This window comes from Erythrolamprus reginae, chromosome 8, assembly GCF_031021105.1.
Source record: "Erythrolamprus reginae isolate rEryReg1 chromosome 8, rEryReg1.hap1, whole genome shotgun sequence".
Classification (NCBI taxonomy): Eukaryota; Metazoa; Chordata; class Lepidosauria; order Squamata; family Dipsadidae; genus Erythrolamprus; species Erythrolamprus reginae.
In genome coordinates this window covers 25,986,066-26,009,134 of record NC_091957.1, presented here as the reverse complement: position 1 = coordinate 26,009,134, position 23,069 = coordinate 25,986,066, and the positions used below count along the sequence as shown (strand labels likewise).

The following is a 23,069-nucleotide window of genomic DNA, read 5'->3' as shown; positions in this document are numbered from 1 at the left end:
TTCCTTTCCTTATATTCTATTTCTTATTTATTCTGTTCTGTTCTGTTTTGCTTCATTCTGTTCCATTGCATTCCTTATTCCATTCCCTTCCCTTCCTTCCTCCATTCTGTTCCATTCCATTCTATTCTATTCTATTCTATTCCTTTTGTTCTGCTCCATTCCATTCCCTCCCATCTGATCCCTGATTTCACCCCAGCCTCTGGCTGCAGAAGTCGGTGTCATGTAGGGCAGAGCGAATTTCCAGATGGAGCTGAGACAATGGCAGGTCCTGCAGGAAAAATGCCGCATTTCCCCTTATGACGTAAAGAAGTTAAAAATAAGGGCCAGCCTCCTCCACCCCCTCCACCCCCCTTCCCACCCCGGTTCCACCCCAAAGATACTCAGCAAGATGGAGAGAAACGGGGCCCCGGTGTTGGAAAAGGTCCTTCTGTCCTAAGCAGGATGGGGCCCCTTCAGGAGTGGGTTCTACTTACCTTCCTTATCAATTCACGGCCACACCAGGCACTGTTGGGCCTGTAAGTGGACCCTGTTTTCTAAAGATATCCTGGGCTTTGCCCCTTGGTCACCAGGGCTGGGCACTACATAGAGCCACTGGGTGCAGAGTGCAGAGAAGAGCGACAAAGACAATTAGGGGACTGGAGGCTAAAACATAGGAAGAACGGTTGCAGGAAATGGGCCTGGCTGGTTTAATGGAAAGAAGGACCAGGGGAGACAGGATAGCAGCCTTCCAGTATCTCAGCGGTTGCCACAAAGAAGAAGGAGTCAACCTATTCCCCAAAGCACCTGAGGGCAGGACAAGAAGCAACGAGTGGAAACCAGGGGTGGGCTTCTAGCCGGAATGCTAAATTGGGCTCGCCGCTGTGGCTCGTGAGTGCTTGTGGGGCCAGCGCGATTTTGCTTCTGCACCTGTGGAGGTAGCAAAGTCATGCACGGAGCCGCAGGTGCTCCCATGTTTCGGCATGCGTGGAAGCAAAAAAACTTGCCGAAACACAGGTGCACCTGCGGTTCCATGCGTGATTTTGCTACCTCCACAGGTGCAGAAGCAAAATCACGCTGGCCCTGCAAGCACTCACAAGCCATGGCGGCTAGAAGCCCACCGCTGGTGGAAACTAAATAAGGAGAGAAGCAACTTAGAACTAAGATTTAAGATTTAATTGGATTTGTATGCCGCCCCTCTCCGAGGACTCGGGATGGCTCGCAGTATGTACAGAAAAAAAACAGGAAACAGTAACAACAATCCAATTAATAATACATTAAAAACAATCTTTAAAATTCTAATTTAAAAAAAAACCCTATCAATACCATTCATTCAACAGTCAAATTAAAACATTCATTGGTCAGGGGACCCCAGGCTTGGCGGCAAAGAGTTTTTAAACTCTTTCAGAAGGCGAAAATTTCCTCACAGTTAGAACAATTAACCAGTGGAACAGCTTGCCTCCAGAAGTTGTGAATGTCCCAACACTGGGTTTTTAAGAAGATGTTGGATAAGCATCTGTCTGGAGTAGAGTAAGGTCATCTACCTAAGCAGGGAGTTGGACTAGAAGACCTCCAAGGTCCCTTCCAACTCTGTTGTTGTTGTTGTTATTTTGCCATCTCGGTGCCTCCCTCAGAAAGCGATTGGCCAAATCCCCAGAGGTGGCTGCAGAGGGTTTGGCTAGGCCCATGGCAGAGCCTTGCCAGCCACAACCCGACCAGTGCGCCACAACTAAAACTGGCTCAGCCTTTCTGCATTCCTTAAAGGGCATCTTTGTGGGCATCTGGGCCTCGCTTGCCCCCCCTCCCCTCCTGGGCAAAAGGCCGCGTGGTTGGCACGGGCCACGGAAGGGATCTTGCCGCCATCTCGGCTGCCCTGGGTGTATTTTGGGCACCCTCGAAAGCGATACCTTTCTCCTGACGGCCAGTTGTGTACATTTCCAAAAGAAATATATTTACGGGCGGGATGGCTGTATAAATAAAATATGACTTTATGGGTTGGCTGGAAGGGCGGCGGCTCCTCTCGATGAAGTCCTCGATTGTGGGCTTGGCTCCCCCACCTTGTCCGACGGCCTCGACTGCCCCATCTTGGGGGGGGGAGAAAGAATGGGGGAGTGGCCACAACTCCCGGTCCCTTCATTCTGGTCCAGCACATCCGGGGGTCTGTTCCCCTCCTCATCCCCCCATTTGCCCCCCCCGGGCACTGGCCTTCTCTTGACAGCTAGAGAGGGCATTGGATAGCAGGGTGCCATCCCTGCCATCCACGTGTGTGAAAAACAGTGATTTTTAAAAAAAGAAATTACATTTCAGGTTTTTAAATATTAAATTCTTTCTCCTTAGGTTGTTCTTTTTTCTTTTTTTAGAGACGGAGTAAGTACCGTAGTGATGAATTGAAACATACTGCTCAAAAAAATAAAGGGAACACCCAAATAACACATCCTGGATCTGAATGAATGAAATATTCTCATTGAATACTTTCTTCTGTACACAGTTGAATGTGCACAAAAGCATGGAAGTGGGTTGTCAATCAGTGTTGCTTCCTAAGTGGGCAGTTTGATTTCACAGAAGTTTGATTTACTTTATTGTGTTGTTTAAGTGTTCCCTCTTTTTTTTTGAGCAGTGTATGTACATAAAAAAAAAGAACAATACACAAAAAGTATACATAAATATTACATACAAACAAATATTGACACAAACTCATCTGAAAAACAAATAAATAAAAATAGAAAAAGGATATTTAAGTTAAAATATTTTCAGTCCATTAAACGCATTTATCTCTAAAAGAAAAGAACTTTCTCACAGCTATTACAGTCGGTATAAAAAATTTGTTATGGTTATTGATTTTATATACACATTTCTTCTGCTTTTTACCACCTTATTTCAATCAATATTACAATATTTCAATCAATTCAAACCATCTACACTGCTCAAAATAAATAAATAAAGGGAACACTTAAACAACACAATATAACTCCAAGTAAATCAAACCTCTGTGAAATGAAACTGTCCACTTAGGAAGCAACACTGACTGACAGTCAATTTCACATGCTGTTGTGCAAATGGAATAGTTGTGCAAATGAAATGTTCAATGAGAATATTTCATTCATTCAAATCTAGGATGTGTTCCCTTCATTTTTTTGAGCAGTGTATTTCATTTTACCTTCAACAAGTTATTACAAAAAACGGTGATGTTTTAAGAAACTCAAAATGGTCTGGAAGTGATTGGCAGGACAGTGGTCCACCTCCTCTTTTTGACGCCCCCACCCGGCTCCGTTTCCTCCCTTTGGAAGTGAGTGGTGGGTGGGGAGGGGAAGAATTATTGGGGCTTGCCAAGAAGAAGAAGCGCCCCCCCCCCCAATCACAGCCTGTGGGAAGCGATAAGAGAGGCCTCCCCTGTGGAAAATGTGACTGGGCAGTATTGGGGAAACTGGGGCCGCATGGAGGGAGGGGCGGCTCTTTGGGCCTGTATGTAGCCTCAGGGCCTGGGGGAGGGGGCTGGGGATCAGGAGGAAGCAGGTTTCAGTGGGGGTTGTGGGGGGGATTGGAAAAAAAAACAAAAAAAACCACCTCCTTTTTTGTTTGTCTTTGCAACCCTTTGGAGTCCCTGGAAAGCGAAGGGCTCTATTTTGAAGGCCAAACCTACTCTTTGGACGCAGAGGGACCGACGGGGATCCGACTTTTGGGAGGCAGATAATTAGAGGGAAGGTTTGCAAAGGGCAGCTCATGCTTGCTTTCTTTCTTTCTTTCTTTCTTTCTTCCTTTCTTCTTTCTTTCTCTCTTTTTCTTTCTTCCTCTCTCCCTTCATCTCTTTTCTTTCTTTCTCTCTTTTTTCCTTCCTTCCTTCTTTCTTTCTTCTTTCTTTCCTTTCTTCTTTCCATCCTTCCTTCCCTCCCTCCATCCCTTCCTTCTTTCTGTCTTTCTTTCTTTCTTTCCCTTTTTTCTTCCTTCCTCCATCCCTCCATCTCTCTTTCTTCTTTCTTTCTTTTTTCATTACTTCTTTCTTTCTTTTTTTCTTTCCTTCCTTCTTTCCATCCTTCCATCCCTCCGTCCCTCTATCCTTTTTCTTTCTTTCTTTCTTTTCCATCCTTCCCTCCCTCCCTCCATCCTTCTCTTTTATTTCTTTCCTTCATTTCTTTCCTTCATTTCTTTCCTCTTTCTTTTTTCTTTTTTTCTTTCTTTCCTTCCTTCCACCCTTCCCTTCCTTCCTTCTTTCTTTCTTTCTTTCTTTCTTCTTTCCTTTTCTTCCTTCCTTCCCTCCCCCCTCTCTCTCCCCCCCTCTCTTTTTCTTCCACTTTCCCCATTTTTTGGGTGGGTGGGGAGGGAGCAGCCAGTGGCCTTGGTGCCCAAGCAGAGGCGGCCCGGATGAAAGGGGCCCTTTCAAAGCCATGCAGCCGTGGCGTCTCAAACACACAATTGTTCATGTATGGCTCTCTTCTCTTGGATATTTGAATTTTGTTGAATAAAACCTTCCTTTTCCTCCACCCACCCCGTACCCCCTTTCTTATTATCAATGAATGAAAAATGAAGTCGTTTACTAGCAAGAGGAGAGAGAGAGAGAGATAAGATAGACAGACAGACATATCATAATTCTCATCATGTTGAAGATCTTTGCTAAGCCGTGCATATAATGGTGGCTGGAATGCAGGGTGGAACCTTGAGGACTAGAAGCTTGCGTGGTGCTGAACTTTGACCCAAAGTGCGGCTAAAGCGTGTAGGCTTTTCCGGTGGTATCTTATGGTTGAATCGTGGAGAGAAAAAAGCAGTGTCTTTTTCTGAATGGTGGCTGGAATCCAGGGTGGAACCTTGAGGAGTAGAAGCTTGCATGGTGCTGAACTTTGATCCAAAGCTTGGCTGAAGCATATAGGCTTTTTCGGTGGTATCGTTAGCTGAATCGTGGAGAGAAAAAAGCAGACTTCATCCCACTCCCCCACCCCTTCCTCCTCCTCCTCCTCCTCTCTTGGCACCTGATTTGGGGAGTTTTTGCAGAGGGGGTCTTCCTCCCCAATTTAAAAGGGCCCTGTTTACTCTCTCTGGAGCCGGCAGAAGATGGATGGTGTGCCCTGCTGGCCGCTCCTTTCCTCTCCTTCCTGTGTGGAGTCCCTTGGAAGTCTCCGAGAAGGAAGCCCAGGCTCCGTAGCTCTCCTTCGCTGGCAAGGGTTTTTTTTCTGAGGGAGGGGCAGGAAGCCTGCGAGTGGTTCAGCAGCTGGGAGGGAGGAGGATGGGGGGAGAGACACAGGACGTGGTAACTGGGTCAGGAAAAAAAGTGGGACAGGAGTTGCAGGCATGAAAAAGAGTTGGAGTCAGGCAACAGCACGACAGCAACAATCACCAGGAGACTGGAAGTTCTAGTCCCATCTTAGGCATGTGACTTTGGGCCAATCACCAGGAGACTGGAAGTTTTAGTCCCACCTTAAACATGAGAATCGGTTGAGTGACTTTGGTCCAATCACCAAGCGACTGGAATTTCTAGTCCCACCTTAAACATGTAACTTTGGGCCAATCACCAGGAGACTGGAAGTTCTAGTCCTGTCTTAGGCATGAGAACTGGCTAGGTGACTTTGAGCCAATCAACAGGTGACTGGGAGTTTTAGTCCCACCTGAATAAAAGAGCTGGTTGGGTAACTTTGGGCCAATCACCAGGCAATTGGAAGTTCTAGTCCTGTCTTAGCCATGAGACCTGACTGGGTGACTTTGGGCCAATCACCAGGAGACTGGAAGTTGTAGTCCCACCTTATGCGCGTGAGCTGACTGGGTGACTTTGGGCCAATAACCAGGAGACTGGAAGTTCTGGTCCCGCCTTAGGCATGAGACCTGACTGGGTGGTTTTGGGCCAATCACCAGGAGACTGAAAGTTCTAGTCTCGCTTTATGTGTGAGAGTTGGCTGGGTGACTTTGGCCCAGTTGCTCTCCCTCAGCCTAGCCCACCCAACAGGGTGGTTGTTGTGGACAAAATAAGAGGATTAGGTACGTCCGCCCCTTTATTTATAGAACTGTCTTCTTGGTCCCAACGGAATCCCTGAATGGGACATGGCTGATCTGCCTTGCTTGTTTTAAAGGCATCTTGCAGGAGCCACCTCCAATAAGGCCCTGCTTACTCCCCAAAGCATCATCCATGAAATGGACACCCAAAAAGCCTTTTAACTTTCCCACGGCCGAAGCGCTGAGCATTCTCCTTTGGGACACATTTGGGAGCAGGAACGGAAACCTGGGGAGAGTCTTGGGGAAGAGGAAGGAACTAGGAGCTTTCTGACGGCTGGACAGTGTTTGCACAAGGTTTCTCCCCTCTCAGGACAATTTCAGGAAACCGGTCAAGGCCAGCCGAGCCTTTAAATAGTCTGCCGATGTTGCGGGAAGAGATGGTCATTGTTTGGGGTGGTGGGGAATGCAGCTTCATTATCCTAAATGGAAAAAGGGGCGTAAAATGAGCTGCGGAAAGAATAGAGAGTCGGGCTTTGAGTGGGGACGATGGGTTTTGTCATTTTGAAAACATCTGGACTTGCAAATTTGGGGATACAGGCTTCTCCATAAAGAGGCTCCTTGATTTGCTTAGCCATCCTCGTCTTAGTGAAATTGCAGTAGTTCTCGGCCTTTCTAATGCTGTGACCCTTAATACAGTTCCTCATGTTGTGGTGACCCCCAACAGCGCCAATTCTCCCAACAGCTTGAAGCTGATTGGCAGGGAGGTCAGAGGGACACCCCCACTGCATACGTCTGATTGGTCAGATGGTAACAATATGTTCCAAGGTGTCAGAATAGAAGCTTTAGTACCTAATACTATGGGAAATTTGTCTTTTCCAGTGGTCTTAGGCGACCCCTGTGAAATGGTTGTTCGACCCCCCAAAGGGGTCCCGACCCCCAGGTTGAGAACCACTGCCTTACTGACAGGGCTTTTAATCCAAGGGCACCCTGTTTCCCCGAGCTACAGGGTCCCAGTTCCAATCCTGCCCTCTGATTTGGGGTTCTGACGCAGCCCAGAGGACCTTCCGCATAGTAGAATAGAATAGAATAGAATATTGGGATGAAGAATAGAACAGAATAGAATAGAAGAGAATAGAATATTTATTTGGCCAAGTGTGATTGGACACACAAGGAATTTGTCTTTGGTGCATACACTCTCAGGGTACATAAAAGAAAAAAGATACATTTGTCAAGAATCATGAGGTACAACACTTAGTGATTTTCATAGGGGTCAAATAAGCAATCAATCAATATTAATATAAATTGTAAGGATACAAGCAACAATGCAGTCATAAGTGGGAGGAAATGAGTGATGGGGACGATGAGGAAAAACTAGTAGTAATAGTAGTGCAGCTTTAGTAAATAGTTTGACAGTGTTGAGAGAATTATTTGTTTAGCAGAGTGATGGCGTTCGGGAAAAAACTGTTCTTGTGTCTAGTTGTCTTGGTGTGCAATGCTGTGTTCTGTAGCGACGTTTTGAGGGTAGGAGTTGAAACAGTTTATGTCCAGGTTGTGAGGGGTCTGTGGATATTTTCACCGCCCTCTTTTTGACTCCTGCAGTATCCAGGTCCTCCATGGAAGGCAGGTTGGCAGCAATTGTTTTTTCTGCAGTTCTGATTCTCCTCTGAAGTAGCAATAGCATTTAGACTTATATACCGCTTCCTAGTGCTTTTACAGCCCTCTCTAAGCGGTTTACAGAGCCCGCATATCACCCCCAACAATCTGGGTCCTTGTTTTACCCACCTCAGAAGGACGGAAGGCTCAGTCGACCTTGAGCCAGTGGTGAGATTTGAACCGCTGAAGTACAGCTAGCGGTTAGCTGGAGTAGCCTGCACCACCCCCAGCTTGCCTGGCTGCGGGGTGGAGGCTGTCGCAGAAGGCAGAGCTGCGTGCATGCATGCACTCGGCTTCCCGCGCCCAGATGTTCCCCTGCAGCCATGGGAGGCGTCGCCTGGTGGAAAAGTGGCGTACCTGTTTCCCTGCCCCGCTAGCTGCTGGTTCTGCCCGCCCGTAGGCAGCAGCTGCCTTTCACTGCTCCATTTTTTGTCGCCGGTGCCAAAAGGGGCCGTCACTCCTCTTTTTCACGTCGTGGGGGGAGAGGGGCGGCTCTCACAGGACAGGAATTTCCAGCCAGGAAGCCGCCTGGGGTGATGGCTGCAGGGTTAAAGGGTTGGCATCCTGAAATCTGCTGCCCGGGCGCTAGGCAGGATGGGCAGGGAGGAGCGGGTAGGGGAGAGGAGATGGAGGGCAGGAAAGAAGCATCCCCTAACTCCCTATCCCATTTTTTTCTTTGGGTGCCAAAAGAGCATGGGTGCGCACTATTGTACATGCATGAGTGCCCATACCCATAACTCAATGCCTGGGCAGGGCGAAAACAGCTTCCTTGGTCCCCTGGAGGCCAGAAATGGCCTGTTTCCCAACTTCTGGTGGGCCCCGTAGGCTTGTGCTTCTCCCTCCCCAGGCTCCAAAGGCTTCCCTGGAGCCAGGAGAGGGTAAAAATGCCCTCCCCCATCCCCTGGAGGGTCTTTGGAAATCAAAAACGCCCTCCCAGAGCCTCTGTGCGAGCCAAAAATCAGCTGGCCGGCACACACATGCACCTTGGAGCTGAACTAGGCAATGGCTCACGTGCCAGCAGATATGGGTCCGTGTGCCATAGGTTCGCCATCACTGCCCTATTTCATGGCATCCTCCCAGAGCAACCCCTTGGGCACCCATTCTGTCTTACCAACACTTGCACCCCCCAAACTTCCAGGTCTGCTGAACATGATCGGCTGGCATTGGTGCAACCCTGTGCAGATTAGTGAATGTCCCCCGTTCGCTCGTCTGAGGAAGGCGTCGCCTCGGGTTATAGTTTTAGCCTATTGGGCAAACTCAGGGAAACGGGGTGCATAAACATTAATAGGTTTAACGTGCTAAAAATAGAAGCAGAATTTTTGTAAAACTCAAAAAAAAAACCCCACCCATCATAATTATAGATATAGATGTAATGCACACAAATAGTAATAAAATTACAATACAAAGAATGTTATAAAATTGGAGATTTTAATGCAATAGCAGATATCCAAAAGGACAATAAAATTCATTTTAATAAACCCTAAGTAAATGCGTTACTCAAACCGTTTTCTGAACTTGCATTGGAATATAATTTTTAAAAAGGGTAACTTTGAATTTGTTAGACATATATGGAGTTGAATGTGTATAGAAATGGAAAAGGTAATATGTATTGAAGGAATCCATAAAAGAGATATGACATATACAAAGGATTGACCAGAATATCTATCTATATCTTATCTATGTAGGTTGTTGTCAGTTTGTGTTTTTTCCCGTGTGGTATTTTGAGTGTCCTTGCGACATTTCAGCGAAATCACATTCACCATCATCAGGCTGACATTATTGGCTTTGTACACTCAAAATACTACACGGGAAAAAACACAAACTCACAACAATTGGAGAAGGGCGGCATAGAAATCTAATTAATAAATAATAAATAAATACATATACCTGTGAAAATCTACGAAAACATATACGTATATAAGAATTAAGTGTAAAATATAAATTATAATATATTTGAAAATATTCATATTATAAATATGCAAAATAATGTGAATTGATCTTGAGCTGTATTCAAAATGGACCAAGGATTCCCACTATTTTATGTTTGTATGTCATGTAATTTTTTTTGTGTATGTATGTATGTGTGTGTGTGTGTGTGTGTTTCTGTCGTTAAAGCTACTGCCTTACAGGCAAACTCCCCAGGAAGTTCAAAACCCAGTAAGGGTGTGGCTAACTGATGAGAGTTAAATAGCTTGAAATAGATCTACACTAGTCTCCCTTCATTTTCATTATCAGCAAAAATATGTTACACACACACACACACACACACACACACACACAAAAGGGGTGCCTTGGATAAACTCCACCTTGAGAACCAGTTTCTCCCCCCCCCTTTGTTGGGGGGCAGTGTCTGCCCATCCGGAATCCAGTGCCGGGCAAGGCGTCAGCGTTGGCGGCTTGTCCTTTGGATGGCTTTGCCAACAACTGCAACCAGCCTTGTTGGTGTGAGTGGCCGAGGGCTTGATTGGCAGCTCGGCTCTCCTTTTCCACGGAGCAGGTGGGCAGCTCTCCCTTTTAACCCTCCCTCCCCAGCCACTTACCCCCACCCCCACCCCTTTTCAGCCTCTCATCGTGATCCGGGGGTCTATTTTTTTCCTGCTCTGTTCGGTCTTGTTGCATGACCGATGGCTTTGTCTGAAATAGACTCTGTTGTCAATCCAGGCCCTGGCTCTGGTGACAGGTGCAATGGGTCATTGGGGGGGAGAAGAGAGGGAGGGGGGTGTTTTATTTCCGGCCAGGTCTGGCTGGGGATCCAAAGGGGTGGGGTGGGGGCTGTAAACAATCCCAGTATGGGCTCCAGTGTCTGTCTCCGCAGCCAGCTGATATTACGGGCAAACTGGGTTTCTCATTGCATCCCGGATTTTGGGGGGTGGGATTTGGTTACTGCCATTGCCGCTGCTGCTTAGCGGGTTATTGGTGACTGACTAGCCTCTACTTTAGTTTCCCTTGATTTTGGGGCCGGCGGTAGCTGGAAGCAGGCATCTGGCTGAGAAGTCTTTACAACGGAGGAAGGCAGAGGTGTGTTCCTACCAGTTCGGACCGATTCTATAGAACCGTTAGTAACTTTAGAGAATTGAAGGTGGTAGATCCAGACACTGGGCACCTTCGTCTCTCTTGGCTGGGCAGGGATCTCCCTTGTCTTTCTCTAAGACTGTGATGATGAAGCCATATCTGCCGGCACGTGAGCCTTTGCCCTAGCTCAGCTCCAGAGCACATGTGCATGCCAGCCAGCTGATTTTTGGCTCGTGCGGAGGCTCTGGGAGGGCATTTTTGGCTTCTGGTAGACCTCCGGGCAGTGGGAGAGGCCATTTTTGCCCACCCGAAGTCTCTGGTGCCTGAAGAGGGCAAAAACCCCCAGAATTTGGGAAATGGTGGCGCAGGGAATCGTGCATTCCTCCAGGCCAGTGTGGAGGCGACACATGCACAGGATGCGGGGTACATTGGGGGCACTTTATATGGGTGTGGGCACACCCGCCCGCCCAATAGCGTGTGGACTTTTGGCACTTGAGGAAAAAAATAAGATTCACCATCAGTGCCCTAGGAACTGGACCACCCTTCCTGTGGGCATCTTTTTTCCCTCCTGTGCCTCCATCCAGCGGATAATGCCCATTTCAACTCTCTCAGCCAGGTGGACCAAGGCTACTGGCCGTCCGGCTTACAAGCATCTGGATGAGGCAGAGCCCCGAGGACCAAGACAGATGCCGGCGGGTTGGCACGGTGCCCTGCCCGCCTTCCCAGGCCCCACGGTTTTCCCAGCTCCTACTTCCCCTCTTCCTTTCACAAAAAGGGCTGGCCGGCCGGTTAAATCCCCATTTGATGCCGGCGGGCTCAGCCTTTTGTCTACGGCCCGGCCAGCCTGCAGTAATGCGACCGGCCGTGTTTGCATAGGAAAATGCTGCTTTGACGAATTCCTGTCCGGATGATCTGTAGCCCTGGGCGGCCCAACGGTGGGACTGGCTGCTGCTTTGCCTTCACCTGAGGTCTCCTTGAGGAGAGGCGCTGACGGAGATGGAGGGCCCAGGTAGCTCTTAAAATCTCCCCTAACTCTGGATCGTAGCCGTCAGCTTCCTTTGCCTAAACCAGCAGGCCGGAGGCTAAAGCATGGATGGCGAACCTTTTTTTCCCTCAGGTGCTGAAAGTGCGTGCACAAGTGCCCACGCCCATAATTCAATGTCTGGGGAGGGCGAAAACAGCTTCCCTTGCCCCCCAGAGGCCCTCTGGAGGCTGGAAATGGACTGTTTCTCAACTTCTGGTGGCCCCGGTAAGCTCGTGTTTCGGCCTCCCCAGGCTCCAAAGGCTTCCCTGCAGCCAGGGAGGGTAAAAATGCCCTCCCCCATCCTCCCGGAGGCTCTCTGGAAACCAAAAATCCCCTCCCACCGCCTCTGTGCGAGCCAAAAATCAGCTGGCCGGCGCACACATGCACGTTGGAGCTGAGCTAGGGTAACAGCTCGCGTGCCAGCAGATATGGCTCCGCGTGGCACCTGTTGCACTTGTGTCATAGGTTTGCCAACATTGGGCTAAAGGGATCACAGGGGATCCTCCCAGATCCACTTGGGCAGTTTGACATGTCGTTCTTCCTGGACATGCTGGCTGGCAGGAGGCTGTGCTCACCACCCCTCAACCCTTGCTTATCTCTGGGCCCTTTCTGGTAGCCCAGAACCATCTCTGCCTACATGGGGCGAGAAACCCAGGTCTTTGAAGAAAGCCATTCTACTTTTCCCAACAAGGGGAGGCAAAGTTGGCTCTTGTATGACTTGTGGACTTCAACTCCCAGAATTCCTGAACCAATCATGCTAGCTCAGGAATTCTGGGAGTTGAAGTCCACATGTCGTAGAAGAGCAACCCTAGTCATTTGGCATGTCCATCCTGGCTCAGGAACATCTGGCGAAAAGGCATCTTCTATTTTTTTTTAAACAGTCTTTATTAATTTTCCCAATGTTAAAAAAAACCACAAATACAAACCACAAATACCAAAAAAGACAAAGAAAAATAAATAAAAATAAAAAATAAGACAAAAATCAAATTGAACAAATACAGAATATGTACAAATATAAACATTGAGAACACTATACAATATGGGTTTCTTTTTAATACGGGGTTTTATAGTTTTAGATTGTATTCAACTTCTTTTTATTGTTCTATATCTATTTGTATTTAGATTTATATTATTTTAAAGAATAATCTTTATTAAATTTCTACATATAAAAACAGTCAAAACAAACAAAACATACAAAGAAAAAAAAGAAAGGGTGAAAAATAGATGTTTTTCTATTTATATTATTATTGTAAGCCGTCCTGAGTCCTTTAGGATTGGGCGGCATAGAAGTTGAAGTTGAATAAATAAATATTCTACAGTATTTCGTGTCAAATTATATATACTACTTCCTTAGTAGTATGTATACAGCTTTTCATCCTTCCAAGGTGGGTAAAATGAGGACCCAGATTGTTAGGGGCAAGAGGCTGATTCTGTAAACTGCTTAGAGAGGGCTGTAAAACACTGTGAAGAGGTATATAAGTCTATATGCTAAAGTGCAATTTCAGTTGGCATATGTTTTTTGCCATTAGTAATTTAACCGGTAGTTTCATATAAACATGTATTTTATCATTTAGATTTTAGTTTTTTTCTGCTTCTTTCTTTGATTCCTAACTTCTAGCCAATTGTAAAATCTATTCCAAATTCTATAATAGTCTGATTCCTCTTTTTTTCTTTTAATTCCATCTTCTGGTGAAAGGGCATCTTCTCAAACGTGCAGTTTTACACCTCCCCATCATTCCCCCCAGCCGGCGCTGAGTTTAGAAATGGCAGGCCAGGGTGGCTCTAAAGCAGTGGTTCTCAACCTTTCTAATGCTGTGACCCCTTAATACAGTTCCTCATGTTGTGGTGACCCCAGCCATAAGTCTAGCGCCAAAATGCTCCCAACAGAGCTTTAGCTTTAGGGTTTTAGTTATTTCTTTTAATATTAGATTTGTGCCACTATAATATTGTTCTTATCATTGTTGTGAGCCGCCCCGAGTCTTCGGAGATGGGTGGCATACAAATCTAATAAATTATTATTATTATTATTATTATTATTATTATTATTATTATTATTATTATTATTATTAAGCTGATTGGCAGGGACACCCTCACTGTAAACGCCTGATTTGGATGGATTGTAAAGATATGTTCCAAGGGGCCAGAATAGAAACTTTAGCTCCTAACACCATGGGAAATTTGTCTTTTCCCATGGTCTTAGGCGGCCCCTGAGAAACTGTCATTCGACCCCCAAAGGGATCCCGACCCCCAGGTTGAGAACCACTGCTCTAAAAGGCAGAACCTCCATCGCTAGGGGAAGTCTGTCCTCGAATTCCTAAGGAGTGAGAGCAAGCAGGAGGGACTCCTTTGAGCCTCTTGGCCTCCCTTCAAACTGGTGGCCGCGGTTTGCCAGCACGGAGCGCATTTCTTTCCGCGCAAGGATTTTGGGCTTGCTTCAGGGATGCCCTGTGGCTGTCCCTCAAACGAGTGGCATCCTTGGTGCATGGCTGATAGCGGCTGCGAGGAGTTTCGACAAATTCGACAACCTGGAAATAAGGAAGAACTTCCTGACGGTCAGAGCGATCAACCAATGGAACTGCCTGCCAGGGGAGGTGGTGAACTCCCCAACTCTGGACACCTTCAAGAGGAGATTGGACTTCCATTTGGCTGGGGTGCTGTAGGGTTTCCTGCTCAGGCAGGGGGTTGGACTCGATGACCTAACGGTCCCTTTCAACTCTATTAATAAAATAAAATAAAAAAAATAAAATAATTTGATCTCTTTTTTGGCCGTTACTGCGGTGTGGGTGGGTGGGCGGGGGAAATAACCTTTCCCGCATTTGCAAAAGCACTAATCTGATTTGAAAGCCTGCAAACACGAGATGCCGCAGGCTACTGCTTGTAGGGTGTCCAGCAAACGTGGAAAACAGGGAGATCGGGGAATTATCAGGGAAATCGGCGGTTCGGGAAATATCAGGGAATTATCAGGGAATTTGTGAATAAATCAGGGGGGGGGGGATTAAAAAGTTTAAAAACCAGGGGAAAATCATGTAAAAAAAAAAACCCGGATTGCGCTGCCTGGCAGAGTCAAGCAAAAATGAGCATAACTGTGGCAACAACTTGCTTCCTCAGCTACTGATATTTTTCCATGGCTTAGCCGTTTGGTATGACATCATCTACGACCGTGCCTTAACTAGATCACAAGTTGCAGGGAAATATCAGGGAATTTCAAAATGCTTTTCCCCCTGGACACGCTATGTTTGATAGCTGTGCCAGCATGGCCATGCGCATCCCTTCTCCAAGGCCCATCTTGGCTCCTGCCTGTCTCAGGGTCCTCTTGGAGCCAGTGGGGAATTCCGTTCAGAGCATCATCTGTAGGTTTTCTAGGTTGGCTGAGAATCTGGCATCATCCGTTGCCTCTCTTGGTGCGGGAGGGGATGTGTGAATGAAGGATTGCAGGGCAGGCTGCTGTGCGTGGCATTCCTTCCTCGCCACCATCCTTGCCGCCCGAGAGCTCTCGAGGTTCCAACCCCAGGAAGTCACAGCATCTGCCCTTCCACCCCAGAGCACTTTGAGGACCCTGGTTTCCCCCCCCAATGGGTCTCTCGGAACAAGCCCCACCTCCCTTTCAGGTCTGCCAGTTTGGGCTCTTGCCAAGGCCCATATAATTCTCTTGATGCTGTTTCTCTGGGCAGGGAGTTTCCCTACATGGCCCCAGGGGTTGCAATCCCCTAAACGCAAAAGATTGGAATTGAATTGTAGGCATGCGGGCAGGAGGTCAACCAGGGCTGCGGGATAGCCCCCCCTCTCCAAACGCCCCTTCCTCTCTTTTGCAGGTAACGCAAGCCTCCAGACGACTGGACGAGGCCTCGTTCCCGGAGGACACCGAGTTGGAGGTCACACACTTGTTTTACGATAGCACTTTTGACGATGAGGATCTCATCGCTGGAGGCCCGTCGGGAGGTGAGCCTAGAAGAGGATGAGCTGGAGAGGGGTCTTCGGCGACTGGCCGAGCTGCTTCAGGCACCCACTTTGGTTCTTCTCCTATCCATTGAAACATGTGGTTCTTGCAGATGAGTATGGAAGCGGTGAGAACGGCAGCGGGACCATCCCAGTCGAGCCCACAGGCGGCTCCAGCGAGTCACTCCCCTTCACAGGTAAGGGTGTGCCGGAATTAGGGGGTGTCCGGGATCTCGCACAAAGGGAGGAGGGTGGTTGGTGAGACAGGAGGGGGGGGGTTCCCCTGCGGTTCTCCAAATGCCTCCAAAGCGCCGTCCCTCGGCGAAGGGTCTGGTTCTGGACAAGGCCCCTCGGACCCACTCTGTATTCCTGAGATCCAGATTGGCGGTCCGTGGAGCTGCAGAGGATGCTGGAAAACGGCTGGTTCCCCAGCGCTTCTCAGGTGCCGAGGCCAAAGCTGGTCCACGTGCAAGAGGCCAAAGCTGGTCCACGTGCAAGAGTGTCCTCTGGCAGCGTGCGGAGCAGATCATCCGGGAGCGTGGATGGGAAGGGCTGTGGGCCGGTCTGTCTGGAAGAGTCCCCAGGCCGATTCCTGTCTGTTTTTGAGAGCGTTCTAGCAGATGGCTTCCCTTCCTTCTTTCTCGCCTACAACAGAGGGAGGAAGAGATGCTTTCTCAGACCTTCCCCGGTGCTGGAAAATAACCAAAGAGAGGCCACGTTTGCCTTCAAGCCCTCCATGCAGAGTTAAGGTCCCCGGTGCAGGAGGCCTCCCTACGAGAAGTCTCGGACGACAGCTCCTCTTGCTGTCTCCAGAGACGGCGGCTGGAAGGTTTGCTGGATGGCGGTCAAGCCTTTTCGGCCTGCCCCGTGCAAAATCCGCTCCCCAGTGGCTCTTTTCCGACATCCTTGTCTTCTCTTGAACCCAGCTCTATCTGTTGCCCTCAAACACACACCCTCCTTTTTTTTTCATTTGCTGCTGCTCTTTCCTCTCCGAGCCTGACAGATGTGTGGTGGTGTGTGTGTTTACGTGTGTGTGTGCGCGTTTGTTTGCTTCTTCCTTCTCTCCCCTGGGAAGCAGTAAGGAGATCTGGCCGCCACTGGGCTCACTTATTTCGGACAACTGCCGGTCCAGAAAGCAGGGCCAACACCCCCCCCCCAACATCCCACTTTTTTCTGGGACACAGCTGGCGCAGCAGTTCATCAGAGGCAGCTGGGCCTCGACAGCTCAAGGCCTGCCAATGTGGGTGCGTGGAGAGAGAGCGCTCACAACCCATCTGGGGACGTGTCTTTCTTCCCCCCACCTCACCGTCTAGCCATTCTCCCACACGTCCATCTGGGGGTCAAGCCCGGAAGCCGGGGGCTACTATCAGATTTTGTGGCTTTGGCTTCGGCCTAGGAAAAACCAGGGAGTTTCCTGAGGTGGGAGGAAAGAAGCCTTCTCTGCTGTGGGACTTTCGTGGGTGTGGTGGATCTCTGTGAGAAGCCTGAAACGGGGTGGCTAGTCAGGGCCACGAGGGAGAGAATGAATGGGCTTCCCACGAGGAGGGGGGGGGCGAATCCGTGTTTTTCCTCTGCTTCTGCCTCGTGCCTGGATTCTTCCAGATGTTTTCTTCCTTTTGTCTTCTCCCCTTCTTTCTCTTTCTCTGCAGACCTCCCTTCTCCTCCTCTTCCTCCTTCTCCTCTTCCTTCTCCTGCGGGCCCCCCTGCGCCTGCCAACATGGCTGCCCCCGAGCCAGACGATGAGGCTCCACTCAGTAAGTGGCGGCCCACTCGGGCTATTGGATCCCTTCCTGGGCTGAGGAAGTCAAAGAAATCAATTCCAGGCTGGAAAAGCAGTGGGAGCCCTTGCGACCTGGATTACGGGATGGGTGTCAGGCCTGGAGAGAAGGGCTCCATGGCGGCTGGTCCAGAGGTCAAAAACACATTTTCGGCCTAGCTTGGCTTGGCACGTGATCAGAACTCCGTTGGGATTTGATCCATCGGCCTAGTGGGGCCATTGAAGCGGCGGCACATCTGTTCGCAAGGGGTGCAGGAAGAACTCTGCTGGCTGTGCTAGTCCTTCAAGCGGCGCTTCGCAAATAGCGGTGTGCGTTCCCCCCTGGGGAGGTGCAGAGCGATGCCAGAGGGGGCATGTGACCCCGGGGAACGTGTTATTTATTTATTTTTTACCGCAGGGAGTAACGACGCGTGTCCCACCTGACGCTTGTAACCAGTACCTCCGTCACGTTCCTCGGTGCTGTGTCCCGAGCAGGCCATTCTAAAAGAAAAACGTCTTGCGAGTTCGGTCAAACGTCTCAAACCCACGAGACATTTTCTTTTAGAATGGGCCCCGGATACAACAATGAGGAACACACGTCGAAAGATAAGATGCGTATTTTGTATTGGGGCGCAATTTGGTGGGTAGCAGGTGGGCCGGGCCGCAACATGGGTATTGGTGGAGAGTTTGGAGTGTGTGGGGAGGGAGAGCGTAGCAGAAAATAATTGAGAAGCACTGCCTTAAAAGGGACTTTTCTGGGGCTGTGAGCTTGAGGTCCCCCCCATCTTAAAAGTTAAATAAATTAAATTAAATATCTCTGGCAAAATCTACTCCCACATCCACCCACTCCTCAGTCTCCTTGTGTTCTCTGCTCTCCCCTCTCCCCACCCCCCAAGCAAGGTCTAGGGCCTCTGAACATATCCAGGGGAAGCTGACTCAGCCCGGAGCCCTTCTCCGCATTGTTCTCCCTTCGCAGCTGCAGGCAGCTCCCTGCCGCCTTAAAAGGAGGCGAAACTCCAGCACTGCATTGTGTGTGTCCCCCCTGCAGAAGGACCGATGGGGGGGAGGGAGGCCCACGGCCTGCACTGCATTGCAGGACAGCCTTCCTGGCTTCCCCTCCTCCCCACCTCTGGACCTGGGGGGGCCGTGCCCTCTCTCCCCCTCCCTCCGCATCGGTTGGGGGGCTCTGACTCATTTCTCTTTTGCAATGCTGTGGCCTGGCTTGGTGGCTGAGGCTTCCATCCCTCTCTCTCTCTCCTCCTTTTACATCTGGAAGTCCAGATGTGCTAACAATCCCCTCCCACAATGGGGATGAGAAGCCCCACAGCCCTTTCTCATCGGTGAGGGGTTTTTTCTTTCTCCTGAGCCGCCCCCCCCCCCAAAGAGATGTTCCCAGCCTTTTCCTCCTGGTCTCAGCCGTGGCACTCTGCAGGCGGTCAGGGGAACTGTTCCCTGGCTCCAACTGAAAGCCGAGTTGCTGGTTCACAGAGGTGTGTGTGGAAGGAAAAAGAGGCAGGGCGCAGGACACGCCTGGCCTGGCACGTCCTCCCCCCCCCCCCAGCGCTGTGGGATAGCTTGCCCGCAGGAAGCTGCAGAGCCCCCCCCCCCTTTTCCGTCCTGCCTTCGAATGCAGGGGCAAGGCAACATTCTTTCAGGGTGACTCTTGCAGGCGGGTGGGGCCTTCGAGGCGCGGCTGGGCCGAGTCACGGGGGCACCGTAGGCAGCCGAGCTCTGAATGGGACCATTATGAGCGAGGGATGAACGACGCCCCCCCTCCTCCCCGGCCCTGCAGAAGGGTGGGCACCCTGGAATTTAAGAATGTGCAAGTGGGAGGGGAGGCGAAAGATTCGCCCGGGCTCTCTTTCCCTGGTATTTTTCACCCTGCATGAACCCGGAACAGTGGCTGTCCACGCTGAGGGAACGGTGGGCTGTCGAGGCTGAGGGAGGCTGGTCCATCTCTTCACGAAACCTTCCTTTCCATCCTGGATTTGGGCATGGAGGTGGTCTCCTCAGCCAGCCAGGTTGTCCTTCTGCCACCTCTCTCCCCACCAGTCTTGTTCTTCCATAGCTGGCCTCTCTCCCCTTTGCCTCTGGAAAGGGGGCGAGACTAGGCCGCGACCTGCAGATTCTTTGCAATGGGAGGAAGCCAGCAGTGGCTGAAGGTGGCGGTCGCCCTCAGCTCCTGACACAGGCCGGCCTGTGGGCCTTCTCCCACTCCCATCCCTGCCGCTGGCCACTGTGGCCGTCCAGCTGGGCCTGGAATTAGGCCGCCGGCTGGGCCTCTCGGCAGGCTGCCCTTGTGAAAGCCGGGGGTGGAAGGCCTCGGCCCCTTCTGTTGCTGGCTCGCTTGCCCCCACAGCTGCCTCAGAGGAGGAAAGGGTCTGAGGGACAGGCGCCTGGCGAATCTCAGTGTGTCCTCTGTTCTGTGTTAGCAAAAACTTCAGAAGAGAAGGATTTAGGGGTAGGGATTTCTGACAGTCTCAAAATGGATGAACAGTGCGGTCAGGTGGTAGGGAAAGCAAGTAGAATGCTTGGCTGCATAGCTAGAGGTATAACAAGCAGGAAGAGGGAGATTGTGATCCCAGTGTATAGAGCGCTGCTGAGACCCCATTTGGAATATTGTGTTCAGTTCTGGAGACCTCATCTACCAAAAGATAATGATAAAATTGAAGGGGTCCAAAGACAGGCTACAAGAATGGTGGACGGTCTGAAGCAAAAAAGTGATCAGGAACAACTTAATGAACTCAATCTATATAGTCTGGAGGACCGAAGGGAAAGGGGGGACATGACCGAAACATTTAAATATGTTGAAGGGTTAATTAAGGTTCTGGGGGATAGTGGTTTCAATACTTTCAATACGAGGTGCCACAATCTCAGGTTAGTTGGGGGAAAGATCAAAAGCAGTGTGAGAAAATATTATTTTACTGAAAGAGCAGTAGATGCTTGGAACAAACTTCCAGCAGACGCAGTTGGTCAATCCACAGTCACTGGATTGAAACATACCTGGGATAAACACAGATCCATCCTAAGATAAAATACAGGAAATAGTATAAGTGCAGAGTAGATGGACCATGAGGTCTTTTTCTGCCGTCAATCTTCTATGTTTCCTCCAAACTTTCTCCTCAGGGACCATAAGGACTGGATCCAAAACATCTGCTCGGCACCATGGGCTTCAGGGCAGGGCCTACTTTGGGCTCCAGCTGCGCAGGCAGGAAGTTAGCAAGAGGGTTGTGTGAAAGCCTTGCTCAGCACGGTTTCATCCCTTCCTTTCAAAGTGAAGCGTGCAATGTGTGACACACTCGGCACCTCTCTGCCAGGCCTTCCTCACCCGTCCCCCTTTTCTCCGCAGTCTACTTCCGGGCCCTGGTGAACTTCACCCATTCCATTGAATACAGCCCCCGCCTGGAAGATGTCAACTCCGAGGCTTTCCAGGAAGTGTCCGAAGCCGTCGTGGATACGGTGAGGGTCTCCCCCACCCCCGGCAATTTGTCCCCAAATCCCTCTCTGGGGCCTCTCGGTTAAAAGTCGTCCCTGGTCTCCTTCCATCCATCCATCTGCAGCAGAAGGCAAGCAGGTTTGGCTCGGCCTTCTCTACCTGCCGCCTTTTATCCCAACGGCAACCTTGTGAGGTAGGCCAGGCTGAGAGAGGGTCTCCCCCTGCAGCCAATTCCGAGCCCCCTCTCTCTTCGAAGGAGATTGGGGTTCTGAAAACGTGCTGGATTTAAAGTTACTCGGAGCTGACCTCCCTGACTGTGAAATATCCCACGGGTCGCTTTGAGACATCCTGTCTTTCTTTTCAGAGATCCTCAGATTGAACCGTGGTCCAGAAGCTGCAGGGATGGGTTAGAGCAGGGTGGATAAAAATCAATGGTTAAATATATATACTGCTCAAAAAAATAAGGGAAACACTCAAAGAACACATCCTAGATCTGAATGAATGAAATATTCTCATTGAATTCTTTGTTCTGTACAAAGCTGATAGAGAGGTGTATAAAATGAGACAGAAGGAGGCGAAACAGATAATATATGCTGCTAAAGCCTCAAAAGAGGAAGAAATAGCAAAATCTGTAAAGAAGGGGGATAAAACCTTCTTCAGATATATTAGTGATAGGAAGAAGAAAAACTGCAGCATCACAAAGCTTAGTACCGGGAATAATACATACATTGATGGGAATAAGGAGATCGCTGACCATTTCAATAGCTACTTCTGTTCAGTTTTCTCAAAAGACACCTTACAAAATAATAATAATAATACTATAGAGGGATATAGCATTGCTTCCAGCTGTACGGATTCAGCTCCAGTGATCTTAGAAGCTGATGTCTTAGAAGAACTTGAAAGATTAAAGATAAATAAGGCAATGGGTCCAGATGGCATCCACCCCAGAGTTCTTAAAGAACTCAGATCTATCATTGCTACCCCCCTGACTGATTTGTTTAACAAATCCCTGTTAACAGGAGATGTTCCTGAGGATTGGAGAATGGCCAGTGTTGTGCCTATCCACAAGAAGGGCAGTAGAGAAGAAGCTGGTAACTACAGGCCAGTTAGCTTGACATCAGTTGTAGTTAAAATGATGGAGACTCTACTCAAAAAGAGGATAAATCAGCATCTAAAAAACAATAACTTATTGGACCCAAATCAGCATGGCTTTACTGAAGGCAAATCGTGTCAGACTAATCTCATTGAGTTCTTTGACTATGTCACAAAGGTGTTGGATCAAGGTGGTGCCGTGGATATTGCCTATCTGGACTTCAGCAAAGCCTTTGATACGGTTCCACATAAAGAGCTGATAGATAAATTAGTGAAGATTGGACTTAATCCCTGGATAGTTCAGTGGATTTCAAGCTGGCTGAAGCATAGACATCAGAGAGTTATTGTTAATGGCGAGTATTCTGAGCAGAGTCAGGTTACAAGCGGTGTGCCACAAGGGTCTGTTCTGGGTCCTATTCTTTTTAATATGTTTGTGAGTGACATAGGGGAAGGTTTGGTAGGGAAGGTTTGCCTATTTGCCGATGACTCTAAAGTGTGCAATAGGGTTGATATTCCTGGAGGGGTCTGTAATATGGTAAATGATTTAGCGTTACTAGATAAATGGTCAAAGCAATGGAAACTGCAGTTTAATGTTTCCAAATGTAAAATAATGCACTTGGGGAAAAGGAATCCTAAATCTGAGTATTGCATTGGCAGTTCTGTGTTAGCAAAAACTTCAGAAGAGAAGGATTTAGGGGTAGTGATTTCTGACAGTCTCAAAATGGGTGAACAGTGTGGTCGGGCGGTAGGAAAGGCAAGTAGGATGCTTGGCTGCATAGCTAGGGGTATAACAAGCAGGAAGAGGGAGATTGTGATCCCCTTATATAGAGCGCTGGTGAGACCACATTTGGAGTACTGTGTTCAGTTCTGGAGACCTCACCTACAAAAAGATATTGACAAAATTGAAAGGGTCCAAAGACGGGCTACAAGAATGGTGGAAGGTCTTAAGTATAAAACGTATCAGGAAAGACTGAATGAACTCAATCTGTATAGTCTGGAAGACAGAAGGAAAAGGGGGGACATGATCGAAACATTTAAATATGTTAAAGGGTTAAATAGGGTTCAGGAGGGAAGTGTTTTTAACAGGAAAGTGAACACAAGAACAAGGGGACACAATCTGAAGTTAGTTGGGGGAAAGATCAAAGGCAACATGAGAAAATATTATTTTACTGAAAGAGTAGTAGATCCTTGGAACAAACTTCCAGCAGACGTGGTTGGGAAATCCACAGTAACTGAATTTAAACATGCCTGGGATAAACATATATCCA

The 23,069-nt window shown here is 48.9% G+C and overlaps 1 protein-coding gene across 2 annotated transcripts in view; it reads left to right on the top strand.

Annotated features, from left to right (window-relative positions):
* HSPG2 (heparan sulfate proteoglycan 2) overlaps positions 1 to 23,069 on the top strand; it is a 151,106-nt gene that overhangs the window by 9,247 nt on the left and 118,790 nt on the right. For both annotated transcript variants that reach the window (XM_070759428.1, XM_070759427.1), the window contains exons 2-4: positions 15,394 to 15,520; positions 15,631 to 15,714; positions 20,623 to 20,732. In XM_070759428.1, coding sequence (XP_070615529.1) covers positions 15,394 to 15,520; positions 15,631 to 15,714; positions 20,623 to 20,732 — 321 coding nt within the window. The remainder of the gene's footprint in view (positions 1 to 15,393; positions 15,521 to 15,630; positions 15,715 to 20,622; positions 20,733 to 23,069) is intronic.